Raw genomic sequence first — 18,690 nt, forward strand, 5'->3', positions numbered from 1 at the left:
ATTTTTATACCTAAATGCTTACTCTTGATGACATCTGTCAGCTAACAGGAGGAATCAGAAATGGGAACTGTTTCATAAGTCCTTTACTTTACCTGATGCCTTCAGCAGGGACTTACACAATCTAAATGTTTTAACATCTAGGAAAGTACAATTGCAGCTCAGATGTAAACCCTCCCTCGTCAGAGGCTCTGGGTGGGCCGGGCCTGTCCCCTCTGTGGAGCTGTGGGTCTGCAGCCCGGGGTGGCTGGCCTTCCGTCAGGGCAGGTGGCCCCGGCCGCTGGATGGATGGACGGACAGACAGAAGCCCAGGCCAGCCCAAAGGCGTGCTCCCCAAGCAGGACCGCCCGTGTCCGGCCCTCCATGCTCTGTCTGCGTGAGCTTCCAAAATAAAGCTTGCAACGTTCGCTGCCTCCTGGTCAGCAGCATCGATGGTCTGGCGGTCTGGCAGGGCAGTGAGGGGCCCGCGGCGGCTTCCCTCCTCAAGAGCTGATGCGGGCGGGGTGCCCCGTTCCAGGAGCCTCAGGCGAGCGCCCCGCACACCTCCTACCCGTGACCCCGGCTCCCAAGGACTGAGTGAGCTGCCCAGCAGTTCCCAGCTGAGGAGGAGCTGGCGCCCGGTCCTGAAGACGGGGGAGGGCGGCCTGGCCACAGGCGTGGGGCTGGACAGTCCCTGTGGAGCCCAGGTCCCGCGGACAGTCACAGGCCTCAGAGGAGTCCCAGTGGGCCTCCAGCGGGGGAGGCGCCACCATGTGTGTGGACCTGTGGGCCCGGGCCCAGCAGCAGAGATGGGAAGAGCCACAGTACCTTCTGGAAGCGAGAGCTGGCTGCATTCGCTGCCATGAGGCTTCGGGTGAGGAGAGACGGGACAGAAGTGGGCACGGAGCCTGGCGGGGGGCAGCCGTGCTGACCCGGCAGCTCAGGGCTGAGAGTGGGCGAGGGCTGCAGGGAGGCTGTGGGCCTCCCAGTGAGAGCAGACGTGGTCCTGGGAGGCGGCTGTCCTGAGCGTCTGTGGTGCTTCTGGAAGCTGAGGGCCATGTTCAGGGGGAGGGCTGCAGGGGGCGACGTGGGAAGGACGGGCTCTGCGGCTCCTCAGCTGGGAGAGGACCCCCTGCGCAGGGCACCAGTCAGTGTGAGCACAAGCCCGGGTCCCAGGGTAGGGCCCCCGCTCAGCCCCGGACAAGACAGTGGGAGCCCCCTGTCCTGACAGCAGAGGGAGCAGCCCTGGGGCTGGGTAGGCCCAGTGAACCCAAGCAAGAGGAGAAAAGGTTTTTGAACGGAACGTCGAGGCTGTACCCCCCGAGTCAGAAGGTCTGGTCTGAGGTCCCAGGTGACCACTGGCTGGAGGACCACACCAAGTGGACCGGCCACCCTGAGGTGACTGGCGGGGGCACGGGGATCAGAAGACGGCCGGAAGCCCGAGATGGCAGACAGGGCCGGGCCAAGCCACCTGCCCAGGGAGGGAGCCAGGAGAGGACTCGGGCAGCAGCCAGAGCTTTATTGAAGGGCAGACAGTCGGCTCCGCGCACCCAGCCCCGAGTCCCTACCGGATCCAGCACAGCGGCCGGCTGCTACCACGAGCTGAAATCCCCAAAGCCGCGGCTGGGCTTCTTCTTGGCCACAGGGACAGCTGCGCTGGTGGACGGCTCCTCCTCTGCTACCCGCTTCCTGGGGGGCACAGTGAACACGAGCTGCCATGTGCCCACGGGCCCCCAGCGAGGAGCCCCTGCACGTCACAGGGCCGCATGGGTCCCGACTCCCCAGCTCCCTCCCAGTTGACAGTGCAGTCCTGGAGCCTCCGTCTGACCCCCACTGACAGGCTCTGACCCCAGGACGCGGGGCGTGGGCACTGGGGAAACTCACGTGACTGCCGGGCTGATGTACTTGCCCACCCCCTGGCGGTACGTCTGGGGGCCCTGGCTCCCCTGCGGGGACTGGCTACTCTTGGCCGTGCTCTCAGGGGCCGCTGCCTCCAGCTGCGTCTTCCTGCGCTCCTCGGCGATCTGTGGGGGCCGGGCGGAGGCGGGCTCGAGTGCTGGCCCAGGCGGGGCTCCGGGGACAGAACAGGGCCGGCCGCGGGCACAGCCGTCCCCCCAGGCCTCTCCTCACCTGAGCATCGGCCTCTTCGTAGGGGTCCACGAACACGATGGTAGAATCAATCCGGATCTCCTCCTGGCGGGGAGGTGGGCATGAGCAGGCCCCCCACCTGCCGCCGCCCACCCAGCTCCAAGCCCAAGGGGAGGGCCCTCTGCTCTGAGGCACATACCTTAGGGCGGTCAGTTTTGGGGTCACTCTCCACGTTCTCCATGGCCGTCAGTGTGTCAAAGCCCCCAACAACCCTGCAGCAGGGCAACGGGGCACCTGAGAACGTGCCCGGCACGAGCACCCCTGAACGCGAGGCACCCCTGCAGACTGGGGCACAGACTGTGAGCAGGTGGGCCGGCTGCCAGCACAGACTGACAGGACCCAACCACACACACGTCTGCAGAGGACTCGGCGCTAAGGGTGAACACCGAGTCCTGGACAAAAGGTGGAGAGACAGGACATGGCCCAGCTTTGAGCTTTGGGACTGCAAAGGGAGAGCCTGCGGGGGGCAGGTCTTGGGTCTAAGGGTCACCCCTGCAACCTGCGCACAGACCGGACAAGGGGGCACAGGCCTGGCCTGGGGGAGGCGGCCACCCACCCCCAACACAGACCCTGTCCAGAGCCTTACCGCCCGAAGATGGTGTGCTTCTTGTCCAGGTAAGCGCAGGAGCGGAAGGTGATGAAGCTGGGGAAGGACGGGGTGGTCAGGGAGAGCCCATGCCTCCCTACCCGCCTGCCTCAGTGCCCCCAGGCCAAGCTCCCACATGGGCCAGTGCACTGTCCACAGTCTCAGCTGGGACAGACACACGGACACGGCAGAGAGGCTGACCCCTCAGGGTTGCACCCACAGCCTACAGGAGGAAAACACGACCCCAGGGACAGATGTCCCAGGAACACACAAACTCCGAAACCTCGCCTGGAAAAGCAGGCCCGGGAGCCGAATCAGGTGACAACGCTGCTCACCGGCCCCGCACAGCCCATCCGGAGGGACCCGAGTCCACCCACCCCTCAAGCTGAGAACACAAGTGTCCACAAAGCCTTGACTCTCTCAGATAAGGACCCGGATAGACGCCACTCGGCAACTGCGCCCCCCGTGACCTAGATGGACCCGGTAGTTTCCTCTACGTGAGCGACCACCACCCCAGAATGAGGAAAGAGAAGCTCCATTTCCAAGCTGTCCCAAACCACAAAACCCTCCAGGAGCAGCTGTCCGCAGGAAGGCAGGGCACCCGTGGGCAGGAACTGTGAAGTCACATTAAAAAGATACAAGACGTCCTTGGAAAGCCGAGGCACGTCCCCACCTGGAGGCTCTCACGCTGCCTGATCCTCTAAAACACGCCACACGGCTCCGACTGGAATCACGTCCACGTCGGAGGATAAGCAACTCAGCAAAGCAGACAGGAAACAGCACGGGGACCGCCCTCGGGGAACGCTGTAGGCCCCACAGACGCTGGCGTCGAGGGTGGCCCGAAGGCCCTCCTCGTGGTCGGCGGGAGGTCCCTCTTCTGTGGGCCGCTCCCCAGGGGCCCCGCTGAGGTAGGTCCAGGGAAAACCACTGGGACAAGTCCCCCGGGTTTGGTCGCCACCCTTCCTTCTGGCCTGAGACCCTGAGTTCTGCACACTCTTCTACGTTTAGACGAGAATAACCAAACCCGCCCACTGGATGAGGCCTGGCCTGCTCCACTGGTGCCTAAGACGGCCAGGGGCCAACAAGCCATGCCAGGCCGATGGGCATCCTCACCGTCGGGCAGCAGCAAGGCCCTGTTCACCCATGGAGAGGCGGCTCAGAGACACCGGACCACTCAGACACGCCCTGTGCCCCCATGGCTTCCCAGACACTCACGAAGGCACAACCGGGACCCTGCACAAGAGGCGGACTCCACTGCAGGCCCAAGCGCACACCCCACCTCCCCGCGGACTGTAACACCTGCCGCAAGCAGCTAGGAGGCAGCTAAGCAGTCAGCGTGTTTAAACTCCTCCTTCCCAGGGACTGCCGTGGGGAGGCAGCGGGGGAGGCTGCGGTGCAGCCTCCTGCAGCAGCCCCGGGTGCCCCCGCCTCCTGCTAACAAGGTCAGCCTTCAGCAGGCAGCACCTGAGCGTGGGGCGGCCTCCTGGCTCGACGGACGTAGGTGGGCATGACCTTGGGCAAGGCCGACAGCCCGCGGAGTCCGCCGCCTGCCCACTGCCCCCATCAACTCACAATTGCGACTTGTTGGTGTTGGGTCCCGAGTTGGCCATGCTGAGCACCCCGCGGCCCGTGTGCGAGAGGTTGGGCCGGAACTCGTCTCTGAAGGGCTTCCCCCAGCATGACTCCCCGCCTGGAAGAGAGGCCAGGGCAGCAGGATGACCGTGACCCAGGTAGCCCAGAAACCTCGCTGCCCCAGGGCCCCCACCCTCAGCTGCCCAGGAGCCCCAGCTGCCCGGGAGCCCCAGCCACAGGCCCTCAGGGTAAACTCCACATGAGAGACGGTGGGCTGGCCCAAGCGGCCAGCAGGCTGGGGGGCTTTGGAGGAGCAGCCCCCGGGGCAGAGCCCACCCCTGTCCCTGGGCCCCTAGGTCTGCTGCCAGGCGGGGGCCCCGGGGGCCCAAGGAGGCCTCACCACCAGCGCAGAGCGAGGAAACGGGGCTGGAGGCCGTAGGCCGTGGGTCTGGGGCCCCACGCCCTCCCCTCACGGCCCTCGGTGCAGCTGGCGCCCGGGCCCAGCGCCAACACCCACCTGTGCCGGTGCCTGTTGGGTCGCCTCCCTGGATCTGCGGGAAGAGCACGCCAGTGAGGAGCCCCGCCGTGAGCCCCCAGCTTCTGCTGGGGACAATGGGATCTCCCCCACAAGCTCGATGTGGCCAGCTGGGCTGGGCCCGAGAAGGCCCCCAGGCACCAGGGCTCAGCACCTGCGTGGGGAGGACTCCGCACCCGGGCGGGGCAGCCAGCGCCGGCACTCACCACGAAGTTGCGGATGGACCGGTGGAAGACGGTGCCGTCGTAGTATCGCTTCTTGCAGAGCCTGATAAAGTTCTCACAGGTTTTTGGCGTCTGAAACAGGCCAAGGGCCCTGACGAGTCACACGGCGGCCTCGGCGGGGGGAAGGGCTCCCGGGGCCCGCAGACGGGCCTCGGCCAGTGCACGTGGCGAGCCCGGCCACCCCGCGGCCGCACTGGGCTCCCAGGGGGGCACCCACGCACCAGGTCGCAGTGCAGCTCCAGGTTGAGGTCGCCCAGGCTGGTGTGCAGCCGCACGTAGCCCTTCTTCTTCACGAACTGGTAGCGCAGCTCGTCCTCGTCGATGGCCGCTACGAGGAGACGCCTGAGCTGCCCGCCTGTCCGGGCTTGGGGACCCAGGGGAAAGGCGGGCACCGGGGGCCGACAAGGGGAGAGGAGGAGGGGGCTGGGGGACGGTGGGCCCTGACCAGCCAAGACCAGCAGAGGGGAGGGCGCTGGGGCCTGGGCGGGGCGGCCCCTCAGGGGAGCCTCCAAATGGACGCCCCCCACCCAGACACAAGCCCACTTTCGAAAGGGCCTGTCCCCGCCTGACCACTGGCGAGCTGCTGGCAAGCCCACAGAGCCAAGGCAGGCAGGGGGGACACCTGTGCTCGGCCGCCACAGACAAGGAGTGGGGCCAGGTGCTACCTGCTTCGTGTGTGGTCTCGGGAACCATGGCAGTGGACGTGAAGGAGGCGCTGACCCTCCCGGTGGAGTAGTGGGCCTGCGGGGAAACCACACCGGTGCTCAGCACGGGGGCCGCCCCTCTACCCCGGGCCTGCCTTTCACCTCCCTCCACCACCCCCGGATGCCAGGGGCTCTCCTGGGCGAACAGTACGCCCACCCACGCTGGCCTCTCCTGCAGGGCCCAGGGAGAGCCTGGCCGCGACCCTTGGCTTCAACTGCGCCGAAGGCCTGGCTGCCAAGCCTCGTGTTAGGTGAAACCTGGAAGAGCGCGCCAGGCAGCGCGGGCGCCTCTAGGGTTCAGAGCACTAGGCACTCGAGCGCCCTTTTAAAGGTTTCAAGTTCCTACAGGAAAAAATCATCCACGATAAAACGTTTTTTTCCTTCTAAACACACAAAGAGATTTCTTCCAATCAGAAGAAAATGCATCAAAACACTAAGAGCTGCTGTGTTAGAGAAAATCATGAACAACACACCCTTGTCTTTAGCACACCTGCCTTCCTGTCCGGCTGTGTAAAGGGGGTCTCCCCGCCCCAGTCCCCCAGGCCCCGCGTGGTAGGGGCAGGGGCGGCTGAGGGCCCAACAGGCCAGGGCACGAGTCGCAGTGCCCGCACGGCCAACGGGGACCCAGGGCCAAGCACAAGGACGGGGGTGGGACATGCAGGTGAGGCCAGCGGCAGGCACCCCGGGACCACCTGCCCCCCTTCCCCGGCAGCTCGGCACCCCGGGGTCACTCTGGCTCTGAGTGGCCAGCTCCGAAGGGCCATGCCTGCCCACACCCCAGCTGCTCTGTGGTGAGGAACCACGGAGGCTGCCGGCAGCCCTCCCCAGCACCGCACCCCAGGAGTGCGGCCAGGCAGGGCAGCGCCCCCACTCACGGCGTTCAGCTTGTCCACCTTCGCCTTCTCGGGGACCCTCATGGTGGCCGCCAGCACCTCGTCCCCTTTGAACTCCTTGTAGAGTTCCTGCAGCGTCTCCCGCGTCTCCGTGTTCGTGTTTTTCAAATAGTAAGACGGGTCCTGCTTGGCCTTCTCTTCATCTAGAGACGGCACGGTGGTCCTGAGCAGCCGAGGCCCAGTGCCGTCCCCAGACGCCGTGAGGGCACAGCGGGCCAGAGCCACTGAGAGCCCGGCCGGGCACGAGGCCAGGGCAACCAGCGCCTCCGTCCATCACAGCCTCCGGGTCACGACAGCCCCGGGAAGCCCGTGGAGAGAGCGGGGGCTAGGCCGTCGCCCCAGCCACACCCCGGGGTCACAGCCCCATGTCACACTGCCACCCCTCCTGGGGCCCTCCTGCCCCCCGGCGGCCATCACACACGGCCTGGCCCAGCCCTGCAGTGAGAAACGGACCATCTCTGAGGGGCATGGAGAGGGCGACCCAGGCCCCAGGGACGCAGGAGAGGAAGCAGCCCTGCGGGGCCTGTGGCCACGTCCTGATGGCCCAGCTGGTCCCCACACACCAAGGCCCCGGGGCCCTGCTCATCCAGCCCAGGACGGCACGGCAGCTCAAGACACACAAGGCCTGTGCAGAGCAGGCTGGGACCCCCTGACTCTGCCGAGGGGTGGGGAGCATCCCCCAGGGGTGCTGGCTCTGCTCCCCAAGCCCCTCGCCCCTGGGTAGCCAGGCTGTACGTACCTGGGTCAATTATTTTCATGTTATTCTTAACGTGAAAGAAATTGGAAACGTTGAATTTGTCCAAGTTCGTGGGGTCCTGTGGCACAAAGAATGTGTCTGGCAGTGAACCCGGCACGTCCTGGGCCACACAGCTGCTGGGCAGGAGGAGGCAGGGGCCGGGCAGGGGCCTGGGCTTGGGGAGAGGCCGGGGGTCGGCAGGGGCGGGTGGAGACGGGGCTGCAAACCCCTCCCCAGCTGCACACCTGCCCGCTCACAGCCAAGCACGCCCCCAGCCGTCAGCACAGGACACAGGATGCCTCCCAACACCTCCCACCGGCCACCCCCTACAGTCAGCTGCCAGGCGGACCCCACAGTTTGCCCGGGGCCAGAGGGCCCACCCCGGGGGAGGGCCGTGCACTGGCCTCAGGTCATAACAGGACGAGCCACAGGAGGACCAGGCCCCCTGATTTTCTGCGTCCGTGACTCTCATGAGCCCACTCGGGGCTCTCGGGACACAGACAGGCGTGCTCTAGGCTCGCCCTGGGTCCTGGGCACCTGCCCCAGCCCTCAGGCTTGAAAAGGGACGGCCTCGACTTGGAGGCGCTCTGGGGGCAGAGATGAGTTGGGGGCAGCCCCCGCAGGGAGCCAGGAGCCCCAGACTGCGGCGGCAGCCTGTACAGAGGCCTGGGGTGACCCATGGCTGGGAGCGGCTCTGCCAGGCTGCACAGGCAGGGAGCCAGGAGGGTGATCACCTGCAGGGTGATGATGTCCTGTCGGCAGAAGGGCTCGTCCGTCAGCAGGTCTCGGAAGTTCTTGGCCTTGATATTCAGCTGCTCCACCGCCTACAGCCAGGAGGAAGGCCACGGTCACAGTGCCTCCCCGCAGCCTGCAGCCCAGAGCCCACCCGGGAGCACAGAAGGGCAAAGGAGGGGACCAGAGTGTGCCTTCAGGAGGGCGGGCCCTTCCTAGGCCCCAGGCGGGTCCCTGCTATCTTGCTCCCAACCAGCCGCCCATCTCCACCCAATCCCAACCCATGACCCCAGAGCCCCAAGGGGCCAAGCTCCAGGGGTGAGCGTGAAAACCCACAGGCTGCAGGCCCAGAGCAGGAACGCCAGCCCTACGTGCCCCAGGCAGGGCCTGGAGCTGGGCTCCCTCCAAGGTCTTTGCAGGCCTGCAGGGCCTGGGAACTAGGACCCGCTCAGTGGGTAGAGCTGCCTGGTCCAGGCCTGGAGGCCATAGGCAGGCCACCATCCCTTGCTTGATCGGTGGTTCTTAGCCCGGGACCTCCGGGGACTCAGGCCCACCCCCCCCAGTGCCCCCACCAGGGCCCGTGACGACTTGCCTCGTGGGCGTAGACGTTGCCGGTGGTCCTGATGGCCACGATGTGGCTGCTGTTGGTGAACACGGTGAAGAGCACCGGGCAGTGGTACTTCCCTGGTGAGAGGGCGCAGGGGCGGGGCAGGGTCAGGGAGGGTGCAGGGGTGGAGCGGGGTCAGGGAGGGCGCAGGGGTGGGGTGGGGGTGTGGGGTCAGAGAAAGGGAGCAGGAACCCCGTGGCAGCAGGCCTGGGGGGGCCTCCCCAGGGGCTGCCCAGGCCCCTCCTCCGAGAGCAGGAACTCCACCCCGTGCAGGACGGCCCTGGCGTCAGCCCCAGCCCACCCAGCCACCCTCTGCCCTGGGGACCAGCCTGTTTCCCCACCTGCCTGCTGCCCCTTCGACCAGTCAGCCCCGCACACCCCACCACAGCCCCTCTCAGACCCTGCCCCGTCCTGACCCTCCGGCGCCCCTCCCTGCCCCGCTGCCCCCCAACCCCAGGGGAGCCTGTGCAGGTCAGTCTCCACAGGACGCTGCAGCAAGGGGGACACGTAGAGATGAGAGATCTGGAGTTCTATGAACTCTAAGAACCCTGACCTCAAAACTGCAAAAAATAATTACAATGGCATTCTGGAAACTGGACCACTGGCTGGATATCTGACACTAAAAAATTCACATTAACTTTCTAGGTACGACGAGAGTGGGCTCATTTCTTACGTCCCTAGCTTTTAGAGACACACTCAAATATGTAAGCGTGAACTGGCACGAAGGCACTGACACAGCGGAGCGGGAGCACAGATAAACTGACGCCCGACAGCGGCTGGAGGGAAGCTGGGGCTGGAGACGGGCGGCACACAAACTCGACTCTCTCGACCCTGAAATCATCAGGTAAGACACAAGGCAAGAGGGCGCTCTCTAGATCAAGAGTGGTAAAAGATTTAAAAAGGCACAGTTGAGGGGGATTTCCTGGGGGTCCATTGGCTAAAACTCTGCGCTCCCAATGCAAGTTCAATCCCTGGTCCGGGAACTAGATGCCACGTGCTCCAACTAAGACACGGCACAGCCAAATAAGTAATTAAAAAAAAAACAAGTTGGGTCAGATCTTTCTTGCTCGAATCTCTGAGCCCTCCAGTGACTGTCCAGAGCCCGAGACACTGCTGGGCTCCCTGCCTCAGCTGGCCCCAGACCACAGCCCCCGCCCCTGCTCCACTCACACCGTGCAAGTAACAGCGGACCCCGTGCCGCAGGGCCTGTCCCGCCTGGGCCTCTGCCTGGAGCGCTCTCCCCACAGGCCCCCTCATGTCTCACCTGTCTGCAGACTCCCTCTCGAACCCCATCAGCCGGCCCCCAGACCCTCTCCCTTGGCCCACTTCACCTCTGACCCCATGACAGGGCGCGTCTGACCCACTGCAGTGACCTCATTTCCAAAGCCCCCTCCCTCTCATCTCAACAGAGGCCTGGCCCGTGCCGTCTGCATGCGGCAGGCAGGCACTCAGTGAACGCTTGTGAAGGAGCCACTCTCAGAGCAGGGAGCTCCCCGGCACCCACAGACTGTCCAGGCCGCCAAGGCCGGCTGGCTCCTCACTGCCGTCTGCACCTGCTGGGGGCTGGCCGGCCTCCACGCATCCCCAGAACCCACCCGCCAGCAAATCCTGACCCTGCTCTCCACCAGGGCACCTGCACACGCCCCAGCCCATAACAAACTGAGAACAAGGTCAGTGCTCATGGAGGCTGCCTCAACACAGCGTCCACCAAGCAACAGTGGAGGGCACGCAGGGGTGCAGAGCAGGACCCAGCACTGGGCTGGGGCGGACAACCAATGCTGAGCTGAGTGGAGAGAGCCCGAGAGCCCCCGCCCCCCAGCCCAGCCACCCACCTGCCGCAGCCTGAGCAGCTCCATCTCTAGTGATACCTGGACCAGAGCCACAGCCGGGCAGGGCCTGTGCCCCCAGGGCCCAGCTCAGCCCACAATGCCCAAGTGCCCCACAGTGAGGGCTCATCCCCTCAACTGTGCCTTTTTAAATATTTTACTACTCTTCATCTAGAGAGCACCCTCTTGGCCTTGTATCTTAGTTGATGATTTCAAGGTCGAGAGTCGAGTTTGTGGGCCGCCCATCTCCAGCTCCAGCTCCAGCTCCAGCTTCCCTCTGGCCGCTGTCGGGCGTCTGAGTTTATCTGTTCCCAGCTTTAAACTACCTGTGCCTCTAGGAAGACAGCATCACGTTTTTAAGAAATGGAAAGGAAGTGTCCAGCCTGCTCAAAAGGTGAGAACTTGGTGAGAGGTGGGGCCGCGGGTCCCTCGGGCCACTCCTCGAGCCGTCTGGAAAGGATTACTCACCTTCACTGTTCTTCGCAAAATTCAACTTGATCAGGGACCTCCCATCCAGTTTCTGGAAGAAACGGAATTAATAAAAATAAACAAGCAGCTAGCGTGAAGTGGTGCCAAGGCCACCAGGCCGGTGCGGCAGGCAGCAGCTCTCTCCGCCTTAACTCCCATCCAGAAGAAGGCCAAGGCCCCCTCGGGGCAGGTGTGCCCAGCCCGTCCGCCCCACCTCGCCCGCCCTGGGTCTCCACGGTACTGGCGCTGCTCCCCGACAACCCCAGGCCCCCGTCCTCCTCTGGGGTAGCACCCTGGCCCCTGGTCCTGCTCCGCAACAGAGCCGGCCCCGCACCGCAGCACTAACACCCTGCTGCGAGTGAACCGCAGACGTGCCACGAGGGAACGGAGAGCAGCCGGTGCAGCGGAACTGGGCCCAGGCCTGTGACAGTGTGCAGGGCTGCGGCGGGAGGGACCGTTCCCCGTTCTCTCCCGCATGGCACACATGGCGCGTCAGCAGTGGGAGAGCGTCCACAGAGCCCGTGAGGAGCATCACCCAGTGGGGTGGGACGCCTAGCACCTCTTAGGGTCTGGGACCCGAATCCCCTTCACGCCCACCAGCAGCAGCCTGGAAGGCTTCGACTCCTCCAGGGCAGCGTGCCAGGAGCTGCCAGGCCGAAAACACAGCCCCAGGGCCAGCAGGCTGGGGGCTGCTGCACGTGCGCCTGGCCAGCGTTGGTAACAGCAGGATGCCAAAGCCCGCAGTGCCCCCGCAGGAGGGTGCCACTGTGTGATCCACACATGGGCACGTGGGGGGCATACTCCACGGAGGACAGGCGTGGGGAAGAGGGGCCGCGCGCACGTGTGTGACACCAGAGCGTTCGCCGACCTCACCAAAGCTCCTGCATGGCCACCTACCTCTCCGTTGCTGGGGTTGGTCCCATACTTCTTAAGCCAAGGAACGATGTTCCTGAAGGAAGAGACAAAGTGCGTCAGACGGCGACGGGCCAGAGCTGGGGGCTGGGATCGGGGGCGGCTGCCCGGGGAGCTGGGGGCCGCTCTGCCCTCTCTCCGCCTCATCTCGGGAGCAAGAGTGTTTCTGGCTACACAGGCATCGCTGGCCTCTCGGGGGTTTACTGCAGTTGTGCACAAACGCGGATAAACAACACTAACGGCAAGACCTACACACGTGTGGCCACAGCTCTACAAGGAAGCGCTGGGCCAGCCTCAAGAACCACACTTCCATGAAGTTCTGAACGACAGGGGCAGAGAGCTGCCGCTGTGACTGTGAGGAATGGATCTGGGACCGCCCTCGCAGTGTGGCCTCTACCAGGTTCCCACAGACACCTCCCAGGCAGAAGGGCTCCAGCCTGACAGCGCCCGTCTCCCCTTCACTCTGCAGCGCTTTCCACGTTTTCTGAAGCGAGACTGAGTCAAGGGGAACGACAGAAGCCTGCTTCCGTTGGAACACGGACGAGGCACGAGGCTTCCGAGGGCAGCACCGGAAAGGCAGGCGTCTCGCCACAGCTCTGCCTTCATGACGTGAAAGCTACACGCTCTCCAACGTTCCAGCAGCCGGGAGTGTGAATCAGAACGCTGGGGGCCCCCAGCCGAGGCCAGAGCGGTGCTGCCCCTCCCGTCCCCGAGAGGCTCACCCAGGCCCTGCCTGCAGCCCACACCCTCCCGCTGCCCCGTCTCGGGCGGGTGCCAGCAACCTCACCACATCCGTCAGCTTAGAAGCCAAGGGAAAACTCACAGCAAGTCGAAGACGACACCTTCCGGGGTGCACACCGGGTAGGCGAAGGGCTGCAGAGAGAGACTGAGGGGCGGGAGTCACTCCTGGGTGCCGCCCCCTCCCCACCCAGAGAGAGACTGAGGGGCAGGAGTCACTCCTGGGCGCCGCCCTCTCCCCATCCAGAGCTGCCGGCGGGGCGGCCGGACGCAGTCGGGGGGCCCGCCCACTCCTCGCTGCGCAGCGGGCACTGCTCCTGCATACTCCCAAGGAACAGGCCCATGACGCGGGCCAGGTCTGGTGCCCGGGAAGCTCCGATGCAGGGAGGCAGGGGTCGCAGGGCACCTGCCGCCTTGTGGAGGGCCTGCTCAGGGGCAGCGGCACCCGCAGGTGGAGGCGCCCGGTGCCTGGGGGCTGCCTCTTCTCTGGCCTGGGCTCCCATCGCGAGCCCTCAAGGGCTCTTCTGACCTGGGCTGTTCGTGCCTCTGTCTCCCACGTGTCAGGCGGCGGGGGTCAGGCCCTGGGACCTGGAGACCCCGCAGCACCAGGCTCGCCTCCCTGGACGCCACCCCAGGGAGCTGCTCCCTGTGGCCCACGGCTCTCCTCCAGCCCCGGGTACCACTTGGGACTGACCAGAGCAGGAGTCAACGACGAGGCAAGCTCCCAACAGCAACAGCGTGAACACACACCTTCTCCCAATGGGGCCTCAAGGGCACGTCTTCCCCCAGAACCCCAGGAGTTACAGAATGGGCAAGACACAGAGCCTCTGGGAGGCTCCGGGAACCAAAGATCCCACAAAACCACTCACAAGACCACACTCCCGGGCAAGACACAGAGCCTCTGGGAGGCTCCGGGAACCAAAGATCCCACAAAACCACTCACAAGGCCACACTCCCAGGAGGCGGACGACAAGGCTGCTGGCGGCGGACAGAACCCCGCCGCCCACGCCGAGGCCGCACCTGCGTCCTCAGCAAGTGAGGCAGGTGAGGCCCTCTCTCTCCACTGGGGCCTCCCTGCCCCTCCCTGCCCCGTGCCAGCTGGGTGACCAGCCTCACTGCGGTGCTGGGGTCATCAGGAGAGTTTGGCCAGCTCTCAAGGCTCACCCTGACCTGCTGATTCAGAACCCGGTGGGGGCGGGGGTGGCATGCAGTGTAGACACACCTGTGCAGGACAGAGCTGACCACGGCTCGAATGTGGGGAAACGGGCCCAAGGGGCCCCGCAGCCCTGCGCGCTCCCTGCAGCCCAGTGGGGAGAAGGCCTGTGATCGACTCTGTAGCAGTGCCCCTCCGTGCCCCCCAGGGCCCTACATTCCCAGCAAAGGGGGCAGGGAGGCCCACGTAGCACGAATATTGCTGCTGCTGCTGCTTAGACTCGGAACCAAAAGGAGAGCATGACAGCCCGGAGCCCAGAGCCAAACCACTTCCTGGATGGGACGCCTGGGCCAGGGAGCTCAGCCCGCCCAGCACGGATTCTCTGGACCGGCGGGTGCCCTGAGGACAGAGCACACCGCCCTGGGAGGTGAGCACCGGGCTAAAGACAACGGCCTGGCTAGAAAGCCACCCAGCTCTCTCCACTGCTGGGTCCTTTCTCTGGCCCCAGGGAAGAGCCGAGCGGAGGACGCAGACAGAAGCCACTCCGGCAACTCTGGGGATCAGATTCACTGTCACAAAGGGGAGCACCCCAGAACACTCGTGCGAGACAGGGGAAGCTCTCCCAACTCTTACCTGCAGTGGTCGAAAGGCAGACGACGGAAATTTGTTTGTGGGACATCTGTGTGAGATGAAAACAAAGGTCGGGAAAGATAATTATTCCGTAAAGAATTTCACAAATGTGCTCCAACAAGTCAGCTACATTTTAAGAAAAAGTGCATGTTGGGACTTGGTGGTGCAGCTGCTAAAACTCCATGTCCCCAGTGCAGGGGGATCCGTGTTCCAACTCTGGTCAGAAGCTAGATCCCACGTTCCACAACTAAGACCCAGCAGAGCCAAATGAGTAAGTACATTTTACACAAATACATAAACAAATAAAAATTAAAAGCGCGTGTAAGTCGTAAGAACGAAACCTAACAGCATGGGCTGCAGCTAGCATCCTAGTAACTGTGCGTGGCGACAGATGGCTACTGGGCCTGTTTTGGGTTTTCTGTGCAAAGTAGAGAAGTATCAGATTACTGTGTTGTACACCTGGAAGAAACATAGTATCGTAGCTCCATTATACTTTAATAGGAATAGTAAAGCCTGATTAAAAAAAAGAGAAAGAAAGAAAAGAAAACGTTGACGTAAATTACGTACTGCAAAAACTGCTGTGGTCTAAAACAGACAGAACCAAAACACACCAAGAAGGAGCCTGGAGGAAAGAGAACACCCCACGGGGGGATCCTCCCACGGCACAGTGCAGGCTAACCCCGGCCCGGGCCCCTCCCGGCTCTGCTCTCCCAGCAGGCCTGCCAGTTCCGGGCCGGCAGCGAGCGGGAGGGTGCTCTTCTGACAGCAGCCACGACGGCTGCGGGTGCTGCGTCCTCTGCATTACTAACTGATAGACCAGACACTATTTTAACCTATGTTTAAAAGAAAAAAAATCACCAACATTAAGAAAAAAGGCCTCCCTCGTGGTCCAGTGGTTAAGAATCCACCTGCCAACGCAGGACACACAGGTTCACCCCTGGTCTGGGAAGATGTGACCTGCCGCGGGGCTTCCAAACCCACACCACAACTACCGAGCCCCAGCTCCACAGGAAGAGTCGCCCCCACTCGCAGCAACACAGCCCGTCACAGCCAGAGAGAAAGAAGCCGCCACCAAGCCCGAACACCTCCTCCAGCGCTTAGCGTGCCGCCTCTCCTGTGAGCTGCGTCCCCCGCCCGCCTATGCACTGCAGCGTCCGCCCTCTTGCTAACGTTCACAGGCTCACTCTACAGCGAGGCACCACCCTTTAACTGCGCCACACACCCAAAGGGAACAGGGGGGTTCCACACCTTACCTGGCTTCTTGCCACCATAGAAGTGAGTGTATTCAGCACAAGTGATGTACCTGAAGAGACAGAAGCACTTTCATGAAGACAGAGTCTCTGGAAAGAAACTGATGACCGAGTCACTTGGCTCACTTGGCAAATGCTTATTAAACACCTGCCATGTGTCGGACACACTGTGATAACCACAACAGAACACAGACACGGGCCATACACAAACCCGTGAGCAAACCCAGACGGTCTTCCTGAGCCAACGAACTCAATTTAACAGTAAGATTAACGGTGAGAAGTGGCTGGTCACATGAAGACCCGGGGGGAGAGCTTTCCAGGTAGAGGGACCGTGCATGCCCGGAGGTAGGGGCTGCTGAGGACAGAGACTTGGGGGTGGTCGCATCACCAGGGTCCTCGAGGGCCATGGGAGAACTCTGGATTGGATTCAAGCGGGATGGGAAGGCGCTGGGGGGATTCTGACAGGGCCCTGAGTCCTCAAAGCGTCACTCTGGCTGTGGTGTGCAGAGGGCCAAGCAGGAGGCAGCAGAAACCGATCGAAGAGCAACTACAAAGGTCCAAGACGGAGCAGCAAAATCTCCACCTGAGAGGATGGGGGGACCAGCAAGACACGGTCAGCTCCTGGACGTGCCAGGACTTACTGAGGGACAGGAGCCAGAGGGAGACTCCCAGGCTTCTGACCCCAGCGAAGGAGCCAGGGTGTGACCACTAGGAGGGGAAAATGGGAAGAGCAGGCTCAAGTGCTGACAGTGAACGAGTTCCTCTTTGCTTTTCAATGAAGGGGGTGCAGGTTCCGTGCCTGGTGGAGGAGCTAAGATCCTACATGCCTTGCTGCCAAAAAACCAAACCATCAAACAGAAGCAATACTGGTACAAATTCAATAAAAAGGTTTAAAAAAAAAAAGTCCCTTCCACGAGCAAAAAGTTCCTTCCACAGCAGGGCTCACTCACTGAACTCCACAAGCCCATCAGATCTTCCAGGGGCGGTGTTGTAAGCCAGGCTGGAGCCATCACCCGAGGAGGATGTAAAATACAGAGGAGACGCGGGGAGGAGACCTAGGAGGTCTGGGAAGGGGAGGACCCAGCAGAGGGAACCCAGAGAGCACCCTCTCTGAAGAAACCCGAAAACAGAGAGTGGTGCCCCAGACACCGAGGAAGGGCTTCAGAGGGAGAGAGGTAGTCAGGTGCACCCTAGGAAGCGAGGACGGAGAGCTGACCCCCGGATGGAGCCCCACCGGAGTTGAGGGAGCCCCACAGGAGCAACGGGGGCAGATGCTGACTGAAGTGGGGTCAAAAGGGAAGCGGAAAACCACAGGTCGACACAGATCGTCCTCATCTCGCCATTCAGTTAGCTCAGCCGCACAGCCGTGTCCAACTCTCTGCGACCCCATGGAACGCAGCACGCCAGGCTTCCCTGTCCATCACCAACTCCCGGAGTCCACCCAAACCCATGTCCACTGAGTCGGTGATGCCATCCGACCATCTCATCCTCTGTCGTCCCCTTCTCTTCCTGCCCTCAATCTTTCCCAGCATCAGGGTCTTTTCAGATGAGTCTGCTCTTCGCATCAGGTGGCCAAAGTACTGCAGTTTCAGCCTCAGCATCATCCTTCCAATGAACACCCAGGGCTGATCTCCTTTAGGATGGACTTGTTGGATCTCCTTGCAGTCCAAGGGACCCTCAAGAGTCTTCTCCAACACCACAGTTCAAAAGCATCAATTCTTTGGCGCTCAGCTTTCTTTATAGTCCAACTCTCACATCCATACATGACCACTGGAAAAACCATTGGAGAAGACTCTTGGAAAAGACTCTTGGAGTCCCTTGGACAGAAAGGAGATCCAACCAGTCCATCTAAAGGAAAACAGTCCTGAATATCGTCTGGCTGTTAAGAAAACCAAAGACATTCGACGGCAGCTGGGGGGCCCAAGTGGGTTTAACTGGAAAATGCTGGAGCTCGGGAGCGGATTGGGGGGCGAGGGACGACAACCGCGCCCGAAGAGACCCGCCAGGGAAGAGCTGGCGAGCCTGGGGAGCCGAGGGGACTGGAGCCCGGAGACCCGCGCCTGAGGGGGCGCCCCGCGCGGACGGCGGAGGCTTCCGGGGAAGCGGCGTCTAGAGGGGCTCGGGGGCGGGGCACGGGGAGGATAAGCCCGCTCCCGGCGGTGGCGGCTCAACTCACATCTTGTCCTTCTGGTGCTGTCGCTTCCCCATGGCGACGGCAGGGTCAACGAGCGCAGAAAACGGGGGAAAAACACACCTCAGACCGCGGCGCCTCGGACGAAGTCCGTAAGTACTTCCGGGTGTCGCCGAACCGCCCCGGAAGCAGGCGCTGGGCACGCCGGGAACTGTGGTCCCTGGCTGCCCCCGCCCCCACCCCGAGTGCACGCCCGCCCGGCGCGGGCGCTTCCTGCGCTCTGAGGCTGGGCAGTCTCGGCATCGAAGCCTCGTTGTCTCTGCACCTCTCTGTGCACCACCTACCTGGCCTGCCTACCTGGCCGCAGCTCAACGCCATCCCCTCCCAAACCCGCCTTGGCCTGACCTGGCTTCTCAGGTCTTCCGCTCGGAGCCCCTAAGGCCACCCGGCCTTGGCCCCGTCTCTGCCCCAGGCCGACATCTCCAGATGGACACCCACAATCACTATCCGCCCTCTCACCGCTCACCCGGACCCCACTGCCTGCAGCCCCCTCTCCTGGGCGACCCAGGGGCAGGTGGCCATCAAGCACGAAGGTCCAAAACCCTCGTGATCCCTTCGGCCTCTTCCCTTGGCTGGACCACCAAGTTGGGGTGCCCCCGGCCAAGCCTCAGACCTCCCTCTACACTCAAGCACTGGGTGATCTTGCCCGGGCTCGTGGCTTTAAACGCCTGTATCCCTTGACTGCCAACACTAAATGGCCAGCACTCCTGACTCCTGCCCTCTACTTTGGCACCCAGTGAACTCGAATTCAACATGTCTGCTAAAGCAGAATTCTCCTCCTCCCGCTCTAGGGTCCACTCTCCTCAGAG

The 18,690-nt window shown here is 63.1% G+C and overlaps 1 protein-coding gene across 3 annotated transcripts; it reads right to left on the minus strand.

Moving 5' to 3' along the window:
- Nucleotides 1-66: 66 nt before the first annotated feature.
- On the minus strand, nucleotides 67-17,985 carry PPIL2 (peptidylprolyl isomerase like 2). Of its 3 annotated transcripts, none has more exon segments than NM_001038081.1 (21): nucleotides 67-1,108; nucleotides 1,545-1,665; nucleotides 1,861-2,000; nucleotides 2,107-2,169; nucleotides 2,264-2,336; nucleotides 2,711-2,767; nucleotides 4,283-4,400; nucleotides 4,800-4,833; nucleotides 5,024-5,113; nucleotides 5,263-5,369; nucleotides 5,707-5,782; nucleotides 6,621-6,781; nucleotides 7,378-7,549; nucleotides 8,109-8,198; nucleotides 8,699-8,790; nucleotides 11,008-11,059; nucleotides 11,905-11,956; nucleotides 12,743-12,805; nucleotides 14,444-14,489; nucleotides 15,694-15,743; nucleotides 17,867-17,985. In NM_001038081.1, coding segments are annotated over 20 exon segments (1,665 nt in total). In that variant the 5' UTR covers nucleotides 17,899-17,985; the 3' UTR covers nucleotides 67-1,108; nucleotides 1,545-1,568.
- Nucleotides 17,986-18,690: the final 705 nt, after the last annotated feature.

Source organism: Bos taurus, chromosome 17 (genome assembly GCF_002263795.3).
Source record: "Bos taurus isolate L1 Dominette 01449 registration number 42190680 breed Hereford chromosome 17, ARS-UCD2.0, whole genome shotgun sequence".
NCBI classification, from domain to species: domain Eukaryota; kingdom Metazoa; phylum Chordata; class Mammalia; order Artiodactyla; family Bovidae; genus Bos; species Bos taurus.